We start from the raw sequence: 19,899 nt of genomic DNA, 5'->3' as shown, positions 1-19,899 counted from the left end.
TTTCATTTCTGACCACCTCTCAGTGTTTTGCTGAATATTGCTTCCTAGCTTTTTTTCCCACATTCCTCCTGCATATTACAGGATTTCTCAGTCGCTTTGGTATATTTCTCAGATCAGAATTGATCTGTGAAGATTGTCTACATAAAAAAACAGTTTCTCATTTCTTTGAACAAGTTGCAAATGCTTTGGTGAATCCATGCAAATGATTATGTACAATTCTCTGCTGTTTCCTACATTATTAGTTGTCTATGTCATGCTGATCAAAACGTATTATAATGGGTCTTTGTGAAATAGTCTCTTGCCATCAATCTCCCACATGCACTAAGGTGTAACTTACAATTTGCAAAAACTGTCATCAAAACTTCAGCTGCAGTTTACAGCGTAACATCCCTCCATAAAACACTGTTATATTGACAACATGACAACATGTTAACCGTACACGACACCAGGACGTTTCATTCTGATGGCGCTGACATGTTCATCGACACAAATATTTATTTTTGAGAGATGAGCTGAGGATTCTGAGCGAGAGACTGGCTTTTGCAGGTAATCCATGGTGTTTGCTGTTTCTACGAATTGTTTTGAGAAATGCTCTTACTGGTTTGCAAATTGAGAAATGTACCCAAAAAAACTGAACTGTAAAAACTTTTTGAATGACTCCTTGTGACCCTCCCTGAAAGCTTATCTGGAACAGACTTTACTGGATATACAGAAAGACAGACATACAGACATACATACTGACATATTATCGCAACATAAAACTGGTACTGATAGAAGCACCATGTGGGAGCTGAAAGAGCTCCCTGCTTCTGATGGTCTGGCTTACTGTAAACAGATGGAGAATCAGGATGAGATCAGTCCAGCGAAATGGACGCTCTCTCCAGCCTCAGCTTACTATTGATTTTCTGTCTGGTTACTTTACTTCTTACCAGAACCCCCCGCTGCTACCGCTGACTGAGGAACATTTCAAAATCTCCTCTCTCCAGTGCACGTGCATCACACACGTGCACATAAGTGGTTTATGTTGCCCACACTGTTAAAAATACAAAAACAAAAGTGTAATTTTTTTTGTGTACTGTTTAATTTTTTCCTGTATTTTTTAAATATGGAAAATACCAGTAAGTGTCTAGAAAGAGACGCACATGTATGTGTAGAATGTAAAATAACAAGAAAATACATGAAATTTACATTTTATAAAGGAAATATTTTGTTTCACATAAAAATATGGTTATAATACATTTTCAAATTTCACTATAGAATATTTTTATAGAAAAATAGTTACATTGCTAAATTCATGATAGATAGAAATGTATGGAGTTAATCCAGGATATTTACATTAATTTAGTCAACTAAATTCTTTCAATAAATTAAAGCATTTTATTCAGGTGAAAATTATTTTCATAATCTTATATCATTCACTGAATAAATAAGTTTTTTTTTGAGTAAATAATTCTGACTGATTTAACAGAGGAAAAAAACAACATTTGGGTTACAACTATGTTTAAGTAAAAACGTCTGACAGCCTTGGCTTGGACTGACAGCAGCCTCCACAGCATGTTTACATACGTTACAGCTGCAGCAGAGGCGAGCTGCTGCATGCTTCATGTTCTGCATCTTGTTTCTTCTTGTATGATATGAGTATGATCCTCCACATTTCCAATGTGCACCCTCACAAACACCATCTGCATCAGCCGATTCTTCCACTTCTTCTGTGTTGCTCTCTGAACAATACTCTCCTATGTGCTGGTAGAAGGACCCGCTGCACAAAATCAATGTAAATGCTTCATTAAAAGCTAACAAACATCTGGTGCTGGTGTGTTGGCGGCACAGCAGCCACTCTGCTAATGAGGGTCGGAACATGTTGTCTGGGAAGACATCATCATCAAAAGCATCCACATGTGGAATAAAAAGACAGCAGGACACAAATCCCTTTCCAGCTGTATGTGCTCTGAACTGGCTCCAGTTTCGGTGATCTCCAGGTTATACTGGCAGCCAATTATCACACGAAATTTAAGCTTTCTAAGTTTGTGTGGCGAAGAATGGTTCAAAATTTCCAGGAGGGATTTCTATGTATGAAAACTCACCAATGACTCATTTCTATTTAACTTCATGGTGATTTTCCATGTAAAACCCAAATCAAGCAGAAATAAAGCTAAACTCTCAGTTTCTTACATCACAGACACGTTTTAACAACCAGTCAGACAAACATGAACAATTTAACAATCAAGTAAATTCAATCGGGTCTTAAATTCACCACACAATGAACAGAGTTGTCTTCCTTCAGGAGAAACACCTGTTTTTCATCCTCTTTGATGCGTTAGAGAATGTTTTTGTTTCCGCCTGAATCCGTAGACACCGAGCAGCTGGATTGATGGTTCATTTTTGGACAACAGTTTCCTCCATCTGTGGATGCTCACTGCCCTGAAGTGTCTCGTGTGTTGTTTACGAGTGAGGAAATAAAAGCAGGAGATTGACAGGTGGATCAATGCGGCGTCAGCATTGATGTGAACGGTCCGTCCTGGTGAGGAAGGACCTGGCCCAAGAGGAAGCTCCCGATTTACCAGTTGATCTACGTTTCTACCATCAGGACACCAGATGTGGGTAGAGACTGAAAGACCAGGATTCACTAACACATCGAATCATTTTTTATTTTCTTAATGCGCATGAGCAGTGGGCATGTGTACACACCTGCACGGGAATCGAATGCTGCTGACTTAAACTAGATTTATACTCCACACACACAGCTGATGCTGGTGAAATGTGCTCTCACACTCGAGCGTAGGGGTGTGGAGTTGTGTTGGAGTTTCTCTTCCACGGTAACCACACAAATTCAGCAAGAAGCTCCAGAAATCTGGAAACATGAAATCACAAGCCGACTAATCATAAGGGAGTACTTCCACGCAACCGTGCTGCAAGCATGGGTGCATATCGGGTCTGGAAGAGGTGCGCGTCAAGCCTTTGCATACCTGTGTGGAGCATACGGTGGTGACACTGTAACCGACATTATGAAGATGCAGCGTGAGTAGAAATCCAGCTTTAGGGACAGAGAACAATACTGGTTCTACTGCCGGGGGAAAAGGTCCTGATGGTGCCACAGAGCAGGGAATAGGTTTTAGAGTCAGAAACTGCCTGCTGAGTATGATAAAAATCAGGCAACAGTGGATCTGAGTGACTTTTCACCACCACAGGAACTATCACTCTTGTCAGTGTACATGCCTTCATACCATCTTCAACCGTGGAAGAGCTAAGTGCTAGATGCAGAGGCCCCTTTGGAAGATTTAAACAAAGCCAATGACCGCTTGGCCCCTGGTATGGCCAAAGAAGTTACTGCAACAACTAAAGCGGCATCTCCGTCTTACATCAAATGTAACAGGACAGATTTACCGGAAAATACAACATTAAATTTTTGAAAAACAAAGTAAATGTAGTCATTTCAACCAATAATCAGATTTTAGAATAAATAACAGACTGTCAGAGGTTGAGATCAGTTCATCAAAAAACCTAAACATTAGCATTATGTAAGAGAAGTTCGGATCCATGGATCAGATTTTACACAAAACACAAACTCCCAGCACAACGCAAATGTTTCCATCATGTTCTAGCTACTGAACAAACTTCCACATCCCAGCCAGAGGACCCATGATGGAGCACTCAGTAAGCTACTAACCTGCACAAGCTCACATAAGGTAGTTTTTAGAGAAAGGCTACTAGAGCTCAACCAAACTGATCCTGGCTCATTTTGTGTAACTTCAACTCTGTAAAACATCAGTAAAAAACATCTGCAGCAGACAAAAACCGGACATACTAATCATGTAACTATGACTTACTATACTTAGTAAGGACGAGCCGGACTGAGTTTAATCCACCTGCAGGAGATGTCTCCAGAGGAAAAAGAGAAGATGGGACACATGCACCTGTGGTTGCTATGGTTACTATCTTGCTAGGTCTAGTCACATTGCTCGAATCATCCAAACTGCTGGAAATGGTTGAATCTTGCTGTGTGACACCTGACACGTGCTCCTTTTTGCACGTTATCATATGTCCGCTTTCTGATATCCGTTCTCTAAACGTACCAGTCTGCTACTTCACTGAAGCTAGTTAATGACTTCTTGCCAAATCCAGCGATAACTTAAATACGTTCTCTAAGTTATTGCAGGATTTGGTGAACATACGCTGATAGATTAAATATACAAACACACACACAACTTGCAAATATCTGAAGAGATAAGTTCTGTCAATGCAAAACAACACATATAGTACCACTATAAAAATAACTTAAATGATTACAAATCAAAATTATATTGAAAAGTATATCAACTAAAATTAAAAGACTGGATAGCGCTGGGTCTGAGCTTAGATCTTCACGAATAAAATATTCCAGTTAAAAATTTTTATTCATAGTGGAATGTGTTAAGAATGAAATAACTAGGACTGGGCACGTTAACGCGTTAATCGCTAATTGTCCGTTAACGCAGTGATTAAGTAACGCTGTAAATTTATTTTAATCGCACGGTAAGCTGTAGACTTTGATCACAGAAACATGGCGTCCATGTCTCTCTTCCCTGCTGCAGCGGTGCGTCTCATGTAATCAGGAGAGAGCGGGTTTATTAAAATGAAGAGACGTTTTCTGTCTGGAACTTAAGAAAGAAGAAGAACCGACGTTTCTCTTTGATGCAGAATGCATTATTTTTGAATAATGCATTCTGTGTATGACTTTAAATTGAATCAGCCTCTATCTAGTATTGATTGAACAGTTCTGTGCTCTAGACAAGTACTCCTTCCAGAGGTCATCTGACAATAACACACCAAGATCCTCGCTCCATGTATTTCTTAGATGATTGGTATCAAATGATGTTAAAAAGCCATTAACAAAGCGGGAAATCAGATGTTTAGAGGTCGACTGTAGAAGAAGTATCATAGAAAATATGGCTTGATGGTTTAGATGGAAATTCTGTTGCATTACCCCAAACAAAGTGTTTGATTTATAAATAAAAAAAATGTGACTGAGGTAGATGGAGATTCTTCTGAAGTTGAGGGAAAAAGGCAAAGTCGCCGATCTAAAGATCTTCAATATAGCGCAGTCCTTTCTCCCTCCATTTAAAAACAGTGTCCATAATTCCTGGTTTAAACAGAATATTTGACCCTACTGGAGCGCGTAATGAGGGGGGGGGGTGGCTGGAGAAACCTCAGGGAGAATGTATGTGGTTGCGTGAGTGTGTGTATGTGGAGAGGGTTGGGTCTGGGGCCCGCCTTCCCCTAAACTTGTTCTTGTCTCTGGGGTGCCTAGCCTTGGTGTTGGGTTGGAGTGGCCAGTGGTGGTTTTGCCTGGGGCGGTCGGGTCCCTGGGCAGGGCTTTGCTGGGGGAATGGGTGGCCCTTGGCCCTGTGGGGTGCCTGCCCTCTGTGCTGCCTGGTGCCCCTGCCCCGTCGCGCCGGGGGGCTCCAGTCTGGGGGCCCCTCTGCTCTGGTCTGAGTGGGCCGCTGCTCTGTCTGCTTTGGCTGTCCTGGGCTTGGTGCTCTGTGGATCTGCTGGGCCTTTGGGGCCTCGGGCTCCCCCCCGTCCCCAGCTGATGCTTCGGGGTGCAGCATAATTACGGCCCCCTTGCAAGCACACATTTCTTCCTTGTTGCATGGCCACACACGCAGGTTCACACGTGCATGCTCACAAACGTGCTCGTCTCTCCATCTGCTTCTGATTAGGCGTTGCTGATGTTTGTGTGTTGGTACGTTTCTCTGCAGGTACGTTTGATACTACTGTACTTTTTCATATCATCATTATCCTATTTTCTTTGGGTTTCATGGAGTACTGTGGTAGGTTTTTTTTTGTGGTGTTTTAGGCAGCGTAGACAACTGTTATTTACACATTTTAATCCAGTTAGAACATATAATAGAAAATAGAAACTTCTTATCATTTAATATTCTCACTTCACAATATGGAATCAGTAGCAAAACATTTTTAGAATATCACCAGCTTAAATCTATTATATGTAAAAAATATACCATTAATCAATTAAACTTAGAGCTACCTATTAGGGTGGCAGAATTCATGAATCTCAATGCCCCAAAGCTATTATCAAAAACATATAGACTATTATCCAAACTAGAAGACTCAATCTGTCTTCCAACTTCAAAATGGGAGGGTGACTTATCCAGTAACTTTAATAAAGATAAATGTTCACAAATATGTTTAAACACCTTTAAAATGACTAAAAATTCAAATATGCAACTAATACAATTCAAAATTCTGCATAGAACTCATTATACAGGACAAAGGATGTTCAAGATGGGCCTGTCACAATCAAACATCTGCACACACTGCAATAAAAACACACCAGACAACTATCTCCATGCCTTGTGGTCCTGCACACCTGTCCGCAGGTTCTGGCTTCAAGTATGTGTGGGCATGTCAACATGGTTTAAATGTAATATTCCTACAATCCCCGCACTATGTCTACTAGGTGACTTGGGTGACATTAATATGGCAATTAACTCTGCACACATGATACGCACAGCATTATGCATCGCAAAAAAAACTGTCCTTGTGAACTGGAAAAACAAAAATGAAGGAGGGCTGAGTGGGATTCAGGGGATTATAGGGGGAGGTGCTGGGGTGTGAGACAGGGATGCTTGTATGTTGTGTGTGTGTGTCTATACTTTGGATGATGTTTGTGTGGATGGGGGGGTATGTTTGTGTGCGTGTGTATGCATGTGTTAGGATGAGTGGGGGTGTGTCTGGGGAGTGAGAGTGGGAGGGTTGGATGCTGTGTGTGTTTATATTTTTTGGGTGGGGCTGAGAGGGCATATATGAGTTAGGATGAGCGGGAGTCTGCAAGGAAATAGGTGTGTGCATGTGTTTCTGTGTGTGGTTGGGGCGGGGTTAAGTGCACTTGTGGGGGGGGACCTGGGCGGGCCTGGGGGTGGTGGGCCGTGGGTCTGCCGCTGTCCCCATCCTCTCATTCCCCGTTAGGGGTGTGGGAGGGTGGGTATTTTCTGAGGTGGGTGACGGCTCACTGGCTGCAGTCCCTGGATGGCCCGGTCGTGGGGGGCGGCCTCTCCTGGCCTGTCTTGCCCTGGGGGGCCTCCTGGGGAGCAGGGGTGCCTAATGCCACAAAAGGCTCATCATCCAGAGGGAAGTTTGCTTCCCTCTGGACGTACATCCCCGGACCCCTCTTACTTCCCACTCTCTCTGTCTCACACACACACACGTAGGGAGTTGGGAGGTGTGGAGCCATGCAGGGTGGAACGGAGGAGACCATTCAGTCTCGGTCTCCTTGGATGCACCCCGTGGCGACTCGCCTCTCAGTTTTAATTGCACCGAGACACCAAAACACAAGAAACACAACACACAAACAACACCTGGGGGGCATGGCATGCGGTGCATGGCGGGCGGGGCCACTTAGGTGGCCCGGCTCCCGGCTCATTGCAGTCACTGCCCCTCAATTTTAATTGCACACAACACACACTACATAAACAGTCAGGAGGGGGGAGGGAGAGGGTATTGGGGACCTCTCACACCCCTGCTCCCCCTGTGTGTGACTGGGGGCGGGCAGGGGGGGTGGTTGCCCAGGGGCCGGGTCCCGTGGTGGCTGCGCTGGTGGGCTGCTGGCTCTCTGGGGGTTGGGTCAAGGGGGGGTGCTTGGGGCTCGCTGTCCGCTGTTCCGCCTGGGGTGTCCCCCACGGGGCATGGTGGGTGGGTTGTGTGTGGCCGCCTCTGGGCTCCTGGGGCCCTGGGGCCTTCGCTTGGGCTGCCCTGGGTGGCCGGTCCCTGGTGGGGCTGCTGATCTTGGCCCACTGGGGCCTGTACCCCGGGGCCATGGGGGGCTCTTGCTGGGGCTCTCCTCTGCCGCCCTTCGGGTGGGGCTGGAGTGGGGTGGCTTGGGTTGGTGCTCCGGGTCTGCTGCTGAGGGCCCGGCCCAGGCCCTGGTCTGCCTCTGGCCTCCGTGGAGGCGTGGTCGCATTTGCATGATCTCACTCACCACTTATCACTGATCACTCCTTGTTTCTCATGCTCTGCATGCTGACACAGTCACTGAGTTGTCTAGTGGGTTTTAATACTGAACGATAATTATTAATATTTTTTTTTTTTGTTTTTTTTGTATTTTTCCTGTGAGTTAGTATCTGGTCGCTGTTATGTCTTTTTGATTTGGTTATTATTTAAAAACTCTTAATGACTGGCAGCCCTGTTTTTCTGTGTGTGTGTTTCTGCTTTTGTAAAAGTTGTAGGAAATTTCCTGGTGTGTTCATGTACAGGTGTAACAGTTTGTTGTCTGGTGATGGTGTGGATTGAAGGGCTGTTTCCTTCTGTCTGTGATCTTTTTGTCTCCTTTGTTCTTTCCCTTTTGCTCTTTTCGCTATTTTCCATCTTTTTCTGTCCCCTCCGGTCAGGTCCAGCAAGATTACATAGATTCCGTGATTCAAAGTAAATAAATTAATAAATGAATCAGATTATCAAGAGGAGCCTTACCCATAGGCCTCCCCTTGGCAGAGCAAATTTGTTCAGCACGATACAGCAAACAGATTATCATTTTGCTTGCTATGATGCTGGACAGGACAAGTTAAAAAAAAAAAAAAAAAAAAAGAAATAAGAAATAAAGACCTTTTTAAGATCGTTTACTTACAGTTTAGTCCATATGTTAAACTAATGAAACTGTTTATCTCTTTATTGGAGAATCTAATATTTTTGGCCCTGACTGCATCATTACATAAAATAAATAAATAAATGAATCTTGATTCAGTCTTATGTTAAACCTGGTTGAGAACATCTCCAGCCAAGAAGAGCAGAAACAGAAACACCGTTTCTGCACTTTGTCCAGGAACAGCTTTCATGTGATTCATCATTCCTCATGTCTGTTCTGTTCTTTCTCCCTCAAACACAAAGTAGGATGAATGCTGCCATTGTCAATGTATCATGTATGTATCATCAATGTGCTGGAGTACAGACATTTCTTATATTTTATTAGCACACTTTTTGGAAGTATTTAACATGTCTTGCCTCTGATTCCTGCTAACTCACTGAATTGTTTTACTAGTTTTAATTAGTCGCACAGTTGAAGTTCACATGTAAGGGAGCGCAAAGATTTGTGCTGTGCATGACGCTACATGGGCTGGTCTGGGCCAAAATGCCAGGACTGATTTTTGTCTCAGTTCATCCCTGATAAAGAAAAGCTGTTGACTGACATGTATTGTTGTTAGTCTCATTATTTCTTACTGCAGTAAAACATCATTAAAGCTCACATTTCAAAGTAAACAGATTTAAATACTTTCTTTTTATGTTGTGTCAAGTATGATGTAAAAATCAAGTTACTTTTGGAAAACATAATTTACAGTGATACCTCGAGATACGAGTTTAATTCGTTCCGTGACCTTGCTCGTATCTCAATTTGCTCATATCTCAAAGCAATGTTCCCCATTTAAATGAATTGAAATCCCATTAATCTGTTCCAACTCAAAAATTCCACTCCAGTTGTTGCCGATTTCCCGTTTTAATTCAATAGACATCTTTGTCTTGTTCACAGCACTCTCCTTTGCACTCACTTTCTTAGGACCCATGGTTTTAAATGCGATAAAGTTGTAATGTATGCAAAATAAAAGCACAAAATACGAGCACAGCTTTACACAAGTGTTAACAAAGAGTGCTACACAAACACTAACCGAGTTAGACGCGGGAAGCTGAGGCGGGGGAAACGGAGCACACGTTGTTGTGTCTCTGTGTTCGGCCGCGTCAGCTCGGATGCTCTTATCTCAAAGATTTATTCGGATTTCAAGGCAGAAATTTGGTCGAATCACAGCTCGTATCTCAAAAAATTTGGATGTTAATACATGGAGGTATCACTGTTTTTGGATCAATTCAAATCTAAGAAACTAAATGTTTTGAATCTGACTTAAAACTGTTGAGTTGAACCAACTCAGCTTGAATGATTTTAATTCAATCACTTGTTGCCCAGTGTTGTTTTTGGCAGGCATCTCAGTTTTAGTCTTAGTTTTAGTTTTCAGTACAAAAATGCTTATTAGTTTTAGTCACATTTTAGTCATGTCTAATTTTAATAATTTTAGTCTTAGTTGACCATAAAAAATTGAGGTCAATAATACGTATTAAAAAGTGGAATCAAGGTTGACAGGTTATAACAAGTATTGCAATTCATAAAACAAGTTAAGTTGCTTTTGCATAATAACCAGATCCTTTACTAGACTGATAGCTTTAGCCGAGACTTTCCCATCAGCAGGGATGCAAAGCTGCCGTGTTATACTTAACTGCTGTTGGGCAGAAACCTTTCATTTCTATATTTCACCTTTTTTCATGAATTGATGCCCTACTTCATCATACAAACATGTCACACAAGAAAATAGCAGATCTATAAGTTCAACATATAGCAACACATTGTGAGCTTGTTGTTTGGTTATTTTCATCAATGATTACAAGATGAAAAGAAATGTTTTTAGACTTAGAAAGTTTCCCAGCCAAGTTATGCATCGCACAGATAAAGTGTTAACCGTAGAATCAATAACTCCAAATAGCAAAGAGCAACAACATCCTTATGTTGGTAACTGTGGCTTTATTTCTGAGAATTTTCTGATGTGCAATACTCCACCCTGAACATACACATGTCCAAAATATGAGCAATGTATGAGGAACACATGCTCAACTTGACCTGGTCTGCCAGTGAAATTATGATGGATTATAGTTAAAATATGTCCATATATTGTCATCGCTTCCACCAAACCCCTTCATCAACGCTGCCGCCATGATTCATCTATGAATGAATAAACTTCTTGTCTGTGTGTGTGCTGCACGTCTGGTTTGCAGCAGCATTGCTGACTGACAGATTGCGCTCACAATAGGCAGAAATGTGCATTTTTAATGTCGGACAATCAGCGCTTTAACGTTTTCGTCTCGTCAACAAAATCTCAAACGTGTCATGTTTTCGTCATCAGAGAGACATTTTTAGCTCGTCACCGTCTCGTTATCATTGCTGACGAAAACAACACTGTTGTTACCAATTAACACAATTTAAGTTGTTTTAAATACTCTTTTTTACAGTGTAAGATGACTTAAAAGCATCAAACCAAAAACAAAACAAGTTGAATATGAATGAAAGCAATCACTGAAGCAAGCATAAAACAATCCGTCCATTGTTCAGTAATCTGACTCATGTTTCTTTTTTTTATCTCAGAGCCGATGCAAAATAAACAGTTCTGTGAAGGGAAACTGGAGAAGCGATGATGTGCTGGATGGTGTGTGTCTTTCTTCTGCTTTGGGTGGTGAAGGTATTTTGTAATGCACAATATTTCCTTTGAACAAGCCAGTGTGAAGAAAGCAGTGTACAGACGGAGAGCAGCCAAACATCTGCTAAGACATGATTGTGGGACTTTAACTGGATTTCTGTAGCTCTTTGTGAATGAGGAAAGGTGAGTGGAAATGGTGAAAAGGGTGAAGCCCTTCTTACATGTCATATTTCCTTTGAATTCACAGATATATGACAATATTCCTTGGAAGTTAGGACATCAGGAAGCAAAACAAACTGACCAGAGAGACTTCTGAAAAAGTACTACATACAAAGGAAATATGTTAATCAAGGAATAACAAAAACGTTCTTGTTCAGTTAATTCTTGAACTACCAGGAAGGTTCACAGTACCTGTGTTTCCATTCCCCCCGAAAACTAATATCACAATAAAAATAATGCAAACACCTACGTACATAAAAAAACTCTATTACTAAAAGGTTTTTATGCTCTCATGAGGTGGTTTTTCAGACATGTCATCCTTGATAGCAAATAGAAATGCAGTTTTACAAGGAATTAGAAATCTTCTTCCTCCTCAAAGTGGAGTCTCACGGGACAAAATCTTATGAGAATTACGGCTAATGCACTAAACCCCATTCAATGAAAATACCTGCAACTCCCAATTTTACTTTGTCAAAGTTTTAGAAATACCATTTTTATTTTGCAGAAAACTGAATTTGCATTGTATTCAACATGAATAACTTTTTTAACTTTTATCTCCCCAGAGGTGGAGGCTGTGACGGTAGGAGTTCATATTAACACAGCAGGGAGTCCAGTCCTCAAGATTTGCTATCCTGCACATTTAGAAGCAGCAGCAATGCTGTTTGTTGCAGCCTTTAACTGCTTTTTGAGGATTTCTTTTCATTCCGCTCTAATGTTTTTATTGTTTTATGTAAAGCACTTTGAATTGTCTTGTACAGTTTTCAATAAAATATTTTATTGACATTGACATTTGATTGCTTTTTTTTATATTTTTGCCTGTTTGTTTTATATGTAAAAATTAACATAAAAGCTCAACTCTTTTAATCCCAGTAAGCATCCAGACTTTATGTTTTCAGGACAGGCTAAGCTGTCAGATTAAGAGGCTAAAATGATGTGAAATTAATGCATTAATAGCTATAGCAGCATAAAGACCAAACAGAACAATAGAATGGAATTTAATATTAACACAACTTTGTAGAAATAACACACAGATCAACAGTGACTAAGTCTTTTCTCATCTGCACATCATTCTCTCACATTTTGGTTTTCAGGAGAAAAAACATTCAAATAAACACACAACAGAAAATATTTACATATTTACACTTTTTCCTCCTGTTTATTTTTTTCTTGCTATTTATGGTTATTAATGCTAATATTTACCTACAATTCCAACTCAGCTGCTTTGTGGCGCCACCGTGCGTCATAAACATCTTGGCTTTATTCCAGCCATAAAGGAATATTAGTTTTGTTCCTTTTAGACACACACAGATCTAAAGCTCTCTGATTGGTGGAAAGTTTGACAGGAAGAGGTTTCATTATAATTGCCAGGTCAAAATAGAGGTCCGTTAGCAACACAGTAGTGGTATCGATCTTTTTCATGATGAAAATGTGATAAATACTGGTGTTATCATGGATCACTCATTGTGGATTGTTGTCTAGGTTGAACTTGACCTTTTTCTCTTCTACATGTACTTGTGAAGCTTAAAGTTGAAATCTATCAAAATGTATTCTGTAAGATCTTCGGTGACAGGAGTGTGTGCCTGCGTGCACTCTGAAGTCTCTGAAGTCTAAAAATAAAACGCACACAGAACCTGCTGCAGGCTGGCAGTGGTTCCAGCTAAGAAGCTGATGCTGAAATTTTTTACTGTCTTGCTTTTTGAAAGATGTGCTAGATGAAGGGGCTAAATGTCTTGCATGACTTTTTAAAGCATTAGGATGTGCATCAGGCTCGACGTAACGGCAAGGAAACAGTTGAGAAGGGAGAAGAGATGTTTATAAAAGAGAACGTCCCAAGTCAGGAGAAATCTTTATCTGTTTTCCAGAGGTTACCAGCAATGGTTAGGATTGTCTTTGCTTGTATCTTGCTTTTAGTTGCTTTATAGTTTTTAGTAAAAGATTCTGAGGAAAAATCTGATTTACTTTTACTGATTCCTAACTCATCCTTGTAAAATGTAAGATAGGAATTTAGATTGTGCCTCCCGACACAAGTATAGGACTAGATCATATTTATAAACCTACGGGCTTGCTGTAAGACCTCAATGTATGACCTCCTGAACTTACTTACTTTTACTTAAGTACTGCTCGCTTTTAGGAAGCCTCATTTCATCGATGAAATAGGGGTTAGAATCTAGGTCCTGAAAGGCAGCATGACAGAATTTAGCAAATAAACTCTGAATAAACTACATTTTGCGGCTGGATTGTAACCATCCTGTACAGGATGTAAATGCCTGGAAAACTTCTGCAGATCACCTAAAGGTTTAGCTAACCATCACAATTTACCCCACAGAGTTACAGACTAGTAGTGCCAGATATCTAGTGGAGTTTAAATGAACCCTAAATGTCCATTAAAATGAGGGTGACTGAGAAACAAAAAATTCAAGCAAAGATGCATAAAGATGCACAACTGAAGGAAAGTTAAAAACTTTTGATCAACAGCTAATTTTTCTTTAAGAGGTAGAAATGTTGTTACAGGAAAACTGTCACACACATTAAGCATAGCTGAAATGAAGAAAAGCTGAATGAGCTGTTATGACAGTTTTATGGATGTTTTCTGTCATCATCAAACATTAACTGCTCATTGAAGCTGTTTCTACATTTGGAGAGAAAAATGAGCCCCCCACGTTTGCTGCAAACATTCTGACAATCTCAAGAGAACAAAAAAAAAAAAAAGTGAAACTAAGTGAGTTTTTAGTTGAAAGAATGGAAAACAGCTGCTTTGATTCACTGCAAACTATCCTGAATCTCACAGATGAAGAATTACAGGCATGATGAATGTATTTCCAGGGTTTCCCACACATAGATCAATGTGTGGCGCAGCGCCACGATATCAACTCCATAAACCAACCCAAGCGTCATGAGAGTGGGACACGAAGGTGTCTAGAGGCAAGATAGAGCCGGGTGGCTCTTCTAGCTCTATGGATGGATTTGAGTATAAAAAGAACATCGATGGAACAACCCATCACACCTGTGGAATATTTGGTGTTTAAACACCCACACGTTTCACGGTGAGAGGGTTCAACACCTCCACTTTTCCTTTGTGTTTTAAAACAACTTTTCCCAGAGTTCTGCATAAACATGGCCGCTCTGTGGTCATCTGTGTCTGTGCAGCCCTCTGCATCCTCCTCTGGCCGTAATCAGCTGATCCTTTTTTCTGTCGCTAGTACCGTCTCTCTTGTTGTGTTTATTGTTCAGCAGATAAAGAGGAAACTAGCGGTTCATGGTTCACACAGACATATATTTACCCCAAAGTATTGTTTTCGGCAGGACCTTCTCTAACTCAGCAGCAGACAGGTGGTAGAAAGAATTTATACTTCGAATTTGCTGGGGCGGGTCTAGAAAAGTTTTGATGGGGGGCCATGCCGGGGCAGTGGTCAGGAAAAGGGGGCAAAAATAAGACCTTTTTTAAAAGGTGGATCTGATAAAATATTGACCTGATGATTACAACTAAAGTGATCATGTAATGTAAAAGAAAAAAAAGTGGAAAAAAAAAAGAAAAACAGCCAATGATGCATTTTATCAACCGGTGTTTACTTCCGGTGATGCTGCTGCAGGACTTTTATGGCTAATGCACAAACACTATACTGTTTAACTTCAGGTGCTGTATGGATTCTGCATTATGATCTATATGGAAGAGATGATGCAAAACAACATATTGTATATGTTGTTTTGCATTTACTGACATGCTGCACTTACTGACCATTAGACATTAGGCATTTATCCAGGTGAAGGTCAGTTAACATTAAATATGTGTAGCATTGGCTCTTTCTGTTGATACAACACAGTTAAAACAGCAAATTTCAGTCATAATCATGAAAGGTGATTTATCATGACTAATTATTTTCTAGGCAGTGATTAATCTGAACAAAAATTTTACTCATTTAAGCTCCTAAAAAAAAAAAAAAAAAAGCATGTTTCATTTTATTATTATTATTACATTGACTGAATATTTCCTGCTTCAATCGTCCAGATGAGATGGAGTGGTTTGAGGAGGCATCAGTCTGAAATAAAACTGAACAATCAAATGGCTTTGGCTAGTAAATTTATTAATTAGTATATCATTTCAAATGTTCCTAGGCATCAAACAGTGCTGAAAAACAGCAACAGCTGAGATGGAGACGGATCAGCTCTCATCGGTACTCTTCTCTTGTAGAACTCACTTTAAAAAAAATTAAGTTTGAGCTGAATAATTTCAAATGCTTCTTGCAGCTTTAAAACCGTCTCCGCAGGTGACTCTGAAGAATAACAGATCAGCATACAGGTGTATTTTTAATATGGGAGCTCAGAAAGTGTGTGTTTAACGCCACTCGCTGAACACACTTTACAAACACCCCGATGGCTGACTCCAGCGACCATCATGACCCGGCCACGCTCCATTCTCTCACCACCGCCAGGGAAGCACCACAATTGCTTCCTGGTTTGTGGGAAACACTGTCGTCCTTACCTGACAGGCATTATAGAGGAGCTGGTGCTCAAACTTCTTGATGCCGAGGATCTGCTGGAACATCTCATACAGCTGGTCCTTGCTGAGGATGAGCTCAGACGCAGCGCTTGCTGTAATTCTCTGCTGCTGCTTCCTGGGGTCTTCCTCACCGCGGTAGATGGTGTCAAATTTGGCCATCCAGGAGCTCAGCACCGTCTCTTTGCTGAGGCCATCGATTTCAGGCAGGCTCCGGACCCGCTTCTCTATGTGCTTCTTGAAAACCTCACGGGAGTCGCTGGCCGAGCAACCGCCGCTCTGCACCATCCGGGACACTCGGTCACTTTTCAGGAAGATCTGCAGACCGGATCAGAACCAGATTAGCTTGGTTTTCAAGCCCTGCATCTGGTACAGTTTCATTTATGAGAAAAATACTGAAGCTGGGAAATGGACAAATCTCTTGATGAACATCTTTAAAGCTACTGCAGAAATCAGCTTTCCAACTAAGTCTTACATTCTAATATTCAGCCAAAACGTCTATTTGATCTGGTCCTTAGAGATTATTTCTTGTGTCTTTTATTTCTTACTTAGTAAAATTTTTTACATACATATTCAGTTAAATTACTGAAACACAGTTTGAGAACATTTAGTATCTTTCACATCCAATTTTAGCTGTAAAATCTTCCATAACCAATTTCCACGCTGCAAAAATATCTTAATATGAGGGAGAAAAAAAAACACTTAACTTCAGAAGATTCAGACTATAATCAAATAAAAGATAATTACACTTAGTAAGATTTCCTAAAATAAGAAAAGTTATGATTACTTACAGGAATATTACAAGCTGTCTGCAGAAGATTTTGATAAAATCTATATTTTTATACAAGTTGGGTCTGCCTGCATCTAAACAGCAAGTTAGAAGCCTCATCGACTTCTAATCTGAAGTTCAGTCTTTCATTCCCAGTTCTAACTTAACCCTTTAGGTCCCGGAGGTTTTAAGGCAAGCTATAAATGAGTAAAAATGTTGATTATGAACCAGAGTTTATGATGGCAGTAAAACTATTCATCTAATGTCATATTGTGGCATTACAGGTTGGCAGCATTATTAGATTCTATAACTTTCTGTCATGATTCACAGTTTATGTTCTTGGTCCATGTTCTTGGTTTACCTTCAGGGTTTTGGTCCATGTTGTTTCTTTTTGTTATATTCATGGTTTAGGTTCTCGGTTTCTTGTATTTATGGTTATGTTAGTCCTGTGTTGCTTTCTTTGTTTCCTGCTCATTAGTTCACCTGTGTCTAGTTGGTCCTTCAGCGTATTTAAGTCCATTGGTTTTAGTTCTTCGTTGCCAGTCCATTGCTTGCTGTTAGTGATATGTTCATGCCACAGTCTTGATGCCATGTTTCATAGTCTTTTGTTTTCTAAGTTTGTAGTTTATTAAAACCTTTTACCTGCATCGGTCTACCTCTTTATAACTAACATTAGTTTTCTGATGGATGAATTATTAAAAAATAGTGCCATATTTTATCATAAACAATATTTTACTTCTATGTAATCTATAAATAATCTAATATGTCTTCCTATTTACAATAGTATAAAAATAAAGATGTAGCTGCATCATTTTCTTGTTATGTTGATCACTGAGACAAATTGGTTATTACGGTGTGTGTGTGTACATATAAAATTTTATACTATATTTTTTTCCGCACTATCAGTTTATTGCATGACTCACTAATGTCCACTAAAGTGGTTAATTACCTCTGTCAAGGCGGAGGTCATGTATTCAGTGGCGTCTGTCTGTCTGTCAGCAACATAAACTCAAAAAGTTAGAGATATTTTTATTAGATTTTCAGGAAATATCAGACGTGGAACGAGGAACAAGTGATTAGATTTTGGGGGTGATCCAGATCACTGCCAGGGACTTTTTCTTTTAAATAATTCTTTATTATGAGAAGATTTTGCCATTAGAGCTTCTTCCTCAACAGTAATGCCCACAATTATTTGTCAAAAAATAAATTATAATGGCTTGGCGAAGGTGAGTGCTCTCTTAGTGCTTCTAGTTTGCAAATATATCATCCACACACATACATACACTAGAAGAAAGCCTTTAAATGGGTGTGCTGTGTAGTGGACACTATGAAAGGGTTAAATGGAGCAGAAGAGATCTAAACCTTCCCATCAGATTTCGGTAGGTTAGTTCTAGATGAAAATTTTATCTATTACTGAGTGTTTATTACCAGAACTGATGTTTAAATATTGTCTCATAGCTCAGTAAAGTTCTGATAACCCTGAGGGGTCTGAGACCATTTTGGTTGATTGAATACTTTTGATTTTGCCTTTCATATACCACAAAGAAATGTTCACTGTACCCACTTTCTTTAGCAAAATCTCACCACGATCCGATCTTTTTTCACTTTATCCTGTTTTATAACATATTGGGCCCAAAATACACCAAAATAATTACATCTGAATTAAAAAAATCCAATTTATTACAATAAACCCCCACAAATACCACTTTGTTGTATTCAGTAAAGTGACAAAAATGACAAGTATATTAAAAGTCACACATCTGTCCATTCCAGTTTTACTTTTGAATAAATGTGTTTTTATTACTAAATTCCAACCTTTATATCTCTGGTTTTCATGGTCTATCAACATCAAACAAAAGCTGGGAGTGTTTCAGAGGTGAACTTTGGTTGATTTAGTAGAGGGTGTATTATTCTCTGTCTTTGTCTTTCTCTACTTTTGATTACTTTTGCTCCTGGTAATATATGAATCTGAAAAACAGCTAAAACGACACGGATCAGACACATTGTGCATGCTGGTATAAATATAAGAACCTTACCTCGTAGTAGCTCTGGACAGCGTTGATAAAAGCTTCATCAGCTACAATCTGAGTTTCTCCATTCAGAAACGCCTGAAAACGATCTTTAATTGTCTGCAGCTGCAGCTTATTGATCTAAGGAAGATATGGAAAGACAGGACACAGAAAGGAGGTTTTAGTTAAAACACACACACACATTAACATGGATAAAACAACCAAAACCAAAATCATGACCTCATGAAAACACCGTGAAGATGAGCAATTTAAAATATTTTTAATAACTTCTAACTAGCTGTTTAACAGATCAGCTCCTTCATCCAACCACAGATGAACCAAACTAATTAACTCTATCTTTTGTCCTTTCGCAAATCATCAGAAGAAGCGTGATGTTAACATGTAATGTGGTGCATAAGGTCAGTGGCCGAAATCCTTCCAGACATAAACATATTGTCATGTGAGTGGATCTAGTGGCCTGAGGTGCAGCGATGACTGCTCTACAGGTAGCTGCTTCAGCATTGTGTACGTGTGCCGTCTTCTTCTTCTATGGTCCTTTAAAGGCGTTACTTATCCCAAATGGTTCTCTAGTACCTAAAACAAAGCTGTACTGCAGTTTTAAAGCTCACTTCACACACACACAGTCATTTGTTCATTCAGGGACACCATAGTAAAAAAAAGAGGGCACAAATATATCAGCTGCCTTGTATGTGGACCTACAGCAAGTAGATTTAAATGGTTCATTTTAAGAGAATAAAAGTATAACAGTTATTATAGTGAAGTGATTTGAAACGCAGTTTTGAATAATATACAGCATTATTCTGTCATTAAGATTTTGTTGCATGTTGCACCTTCAAGGTCTGGGAAAGGCTGCTTGAATTTAGCTAACCATAGGTGATCCAATATTTTATTCAGGTTTGTCCATCATGGATAAAAACTACATGATTGTCATGTAACCTACACCTGCCACGCCCATCCCTGTTTCCACACCAGGATCTTCTTTCTATCTTCGTTCCTCCAATCTACCACATACACCATATAAATAAATAAATACAGAACATCATGTAATATCAGGTCCCTAAACATTAAAAGCTGAAAAAGTCTCCGGTCATGACAGGGAATTATGTTACAAGATGGGATATTTTTGGAAGTTGCTGATATTTACTGATATACTCACTGACAACA

At 40.0% G+C, this 19,899-nt stretch overlaps 1 protein-coding gene across 1 annotated transcript in view; it reads right to left on the bottom strand.

The window, feature by feature from the left end:
- The window catches only part of cadpsa (Ca2+-dependent activator protein for secretion a), a 163,217-nt gene that overhangs the window by 130,656 nt on the left and 12,662 nt on the right, over positions 1-19,899 (bottom strand). Inside the window, exons 2-3 of the mRNA XM_041981494.1 lie at positions 18,742-18,855; positions 15,922-16,254 (exon numbers count right to left, since the gene is read on the bottom strand). Of these exons, the coding sequence (XP_041837428.1) occupies positions 15,922-16,254; positions 18,742-18,855 (447 nt within the window). The remainder of the gene's footprint in view (positions 1-15,921; positions 16,255-18,741; positions 18,856-19,899) is intronic.

The sequence above is a fragment of the Melanotaenia boesemani genome, chromosome 3, assembly GCF_017639745.1.
Source record: "Melanotaenia boesemani isolate fMelBoe1 chromosome 3, fMelBoe1.pri, whole genome shotgun sequence".
NCBI lineage: Eukaryota > Metazoa > Chordata > Actinopteri > Atheriniformes > Melanotaeniidae > Melanotaenia > Melanotaenia boesemani.
The sequence above is the reverse complement of the archived record's forward strand: the minus strand, read 5'-3'. Positions and strand labels throughout refer to the sequence as shown.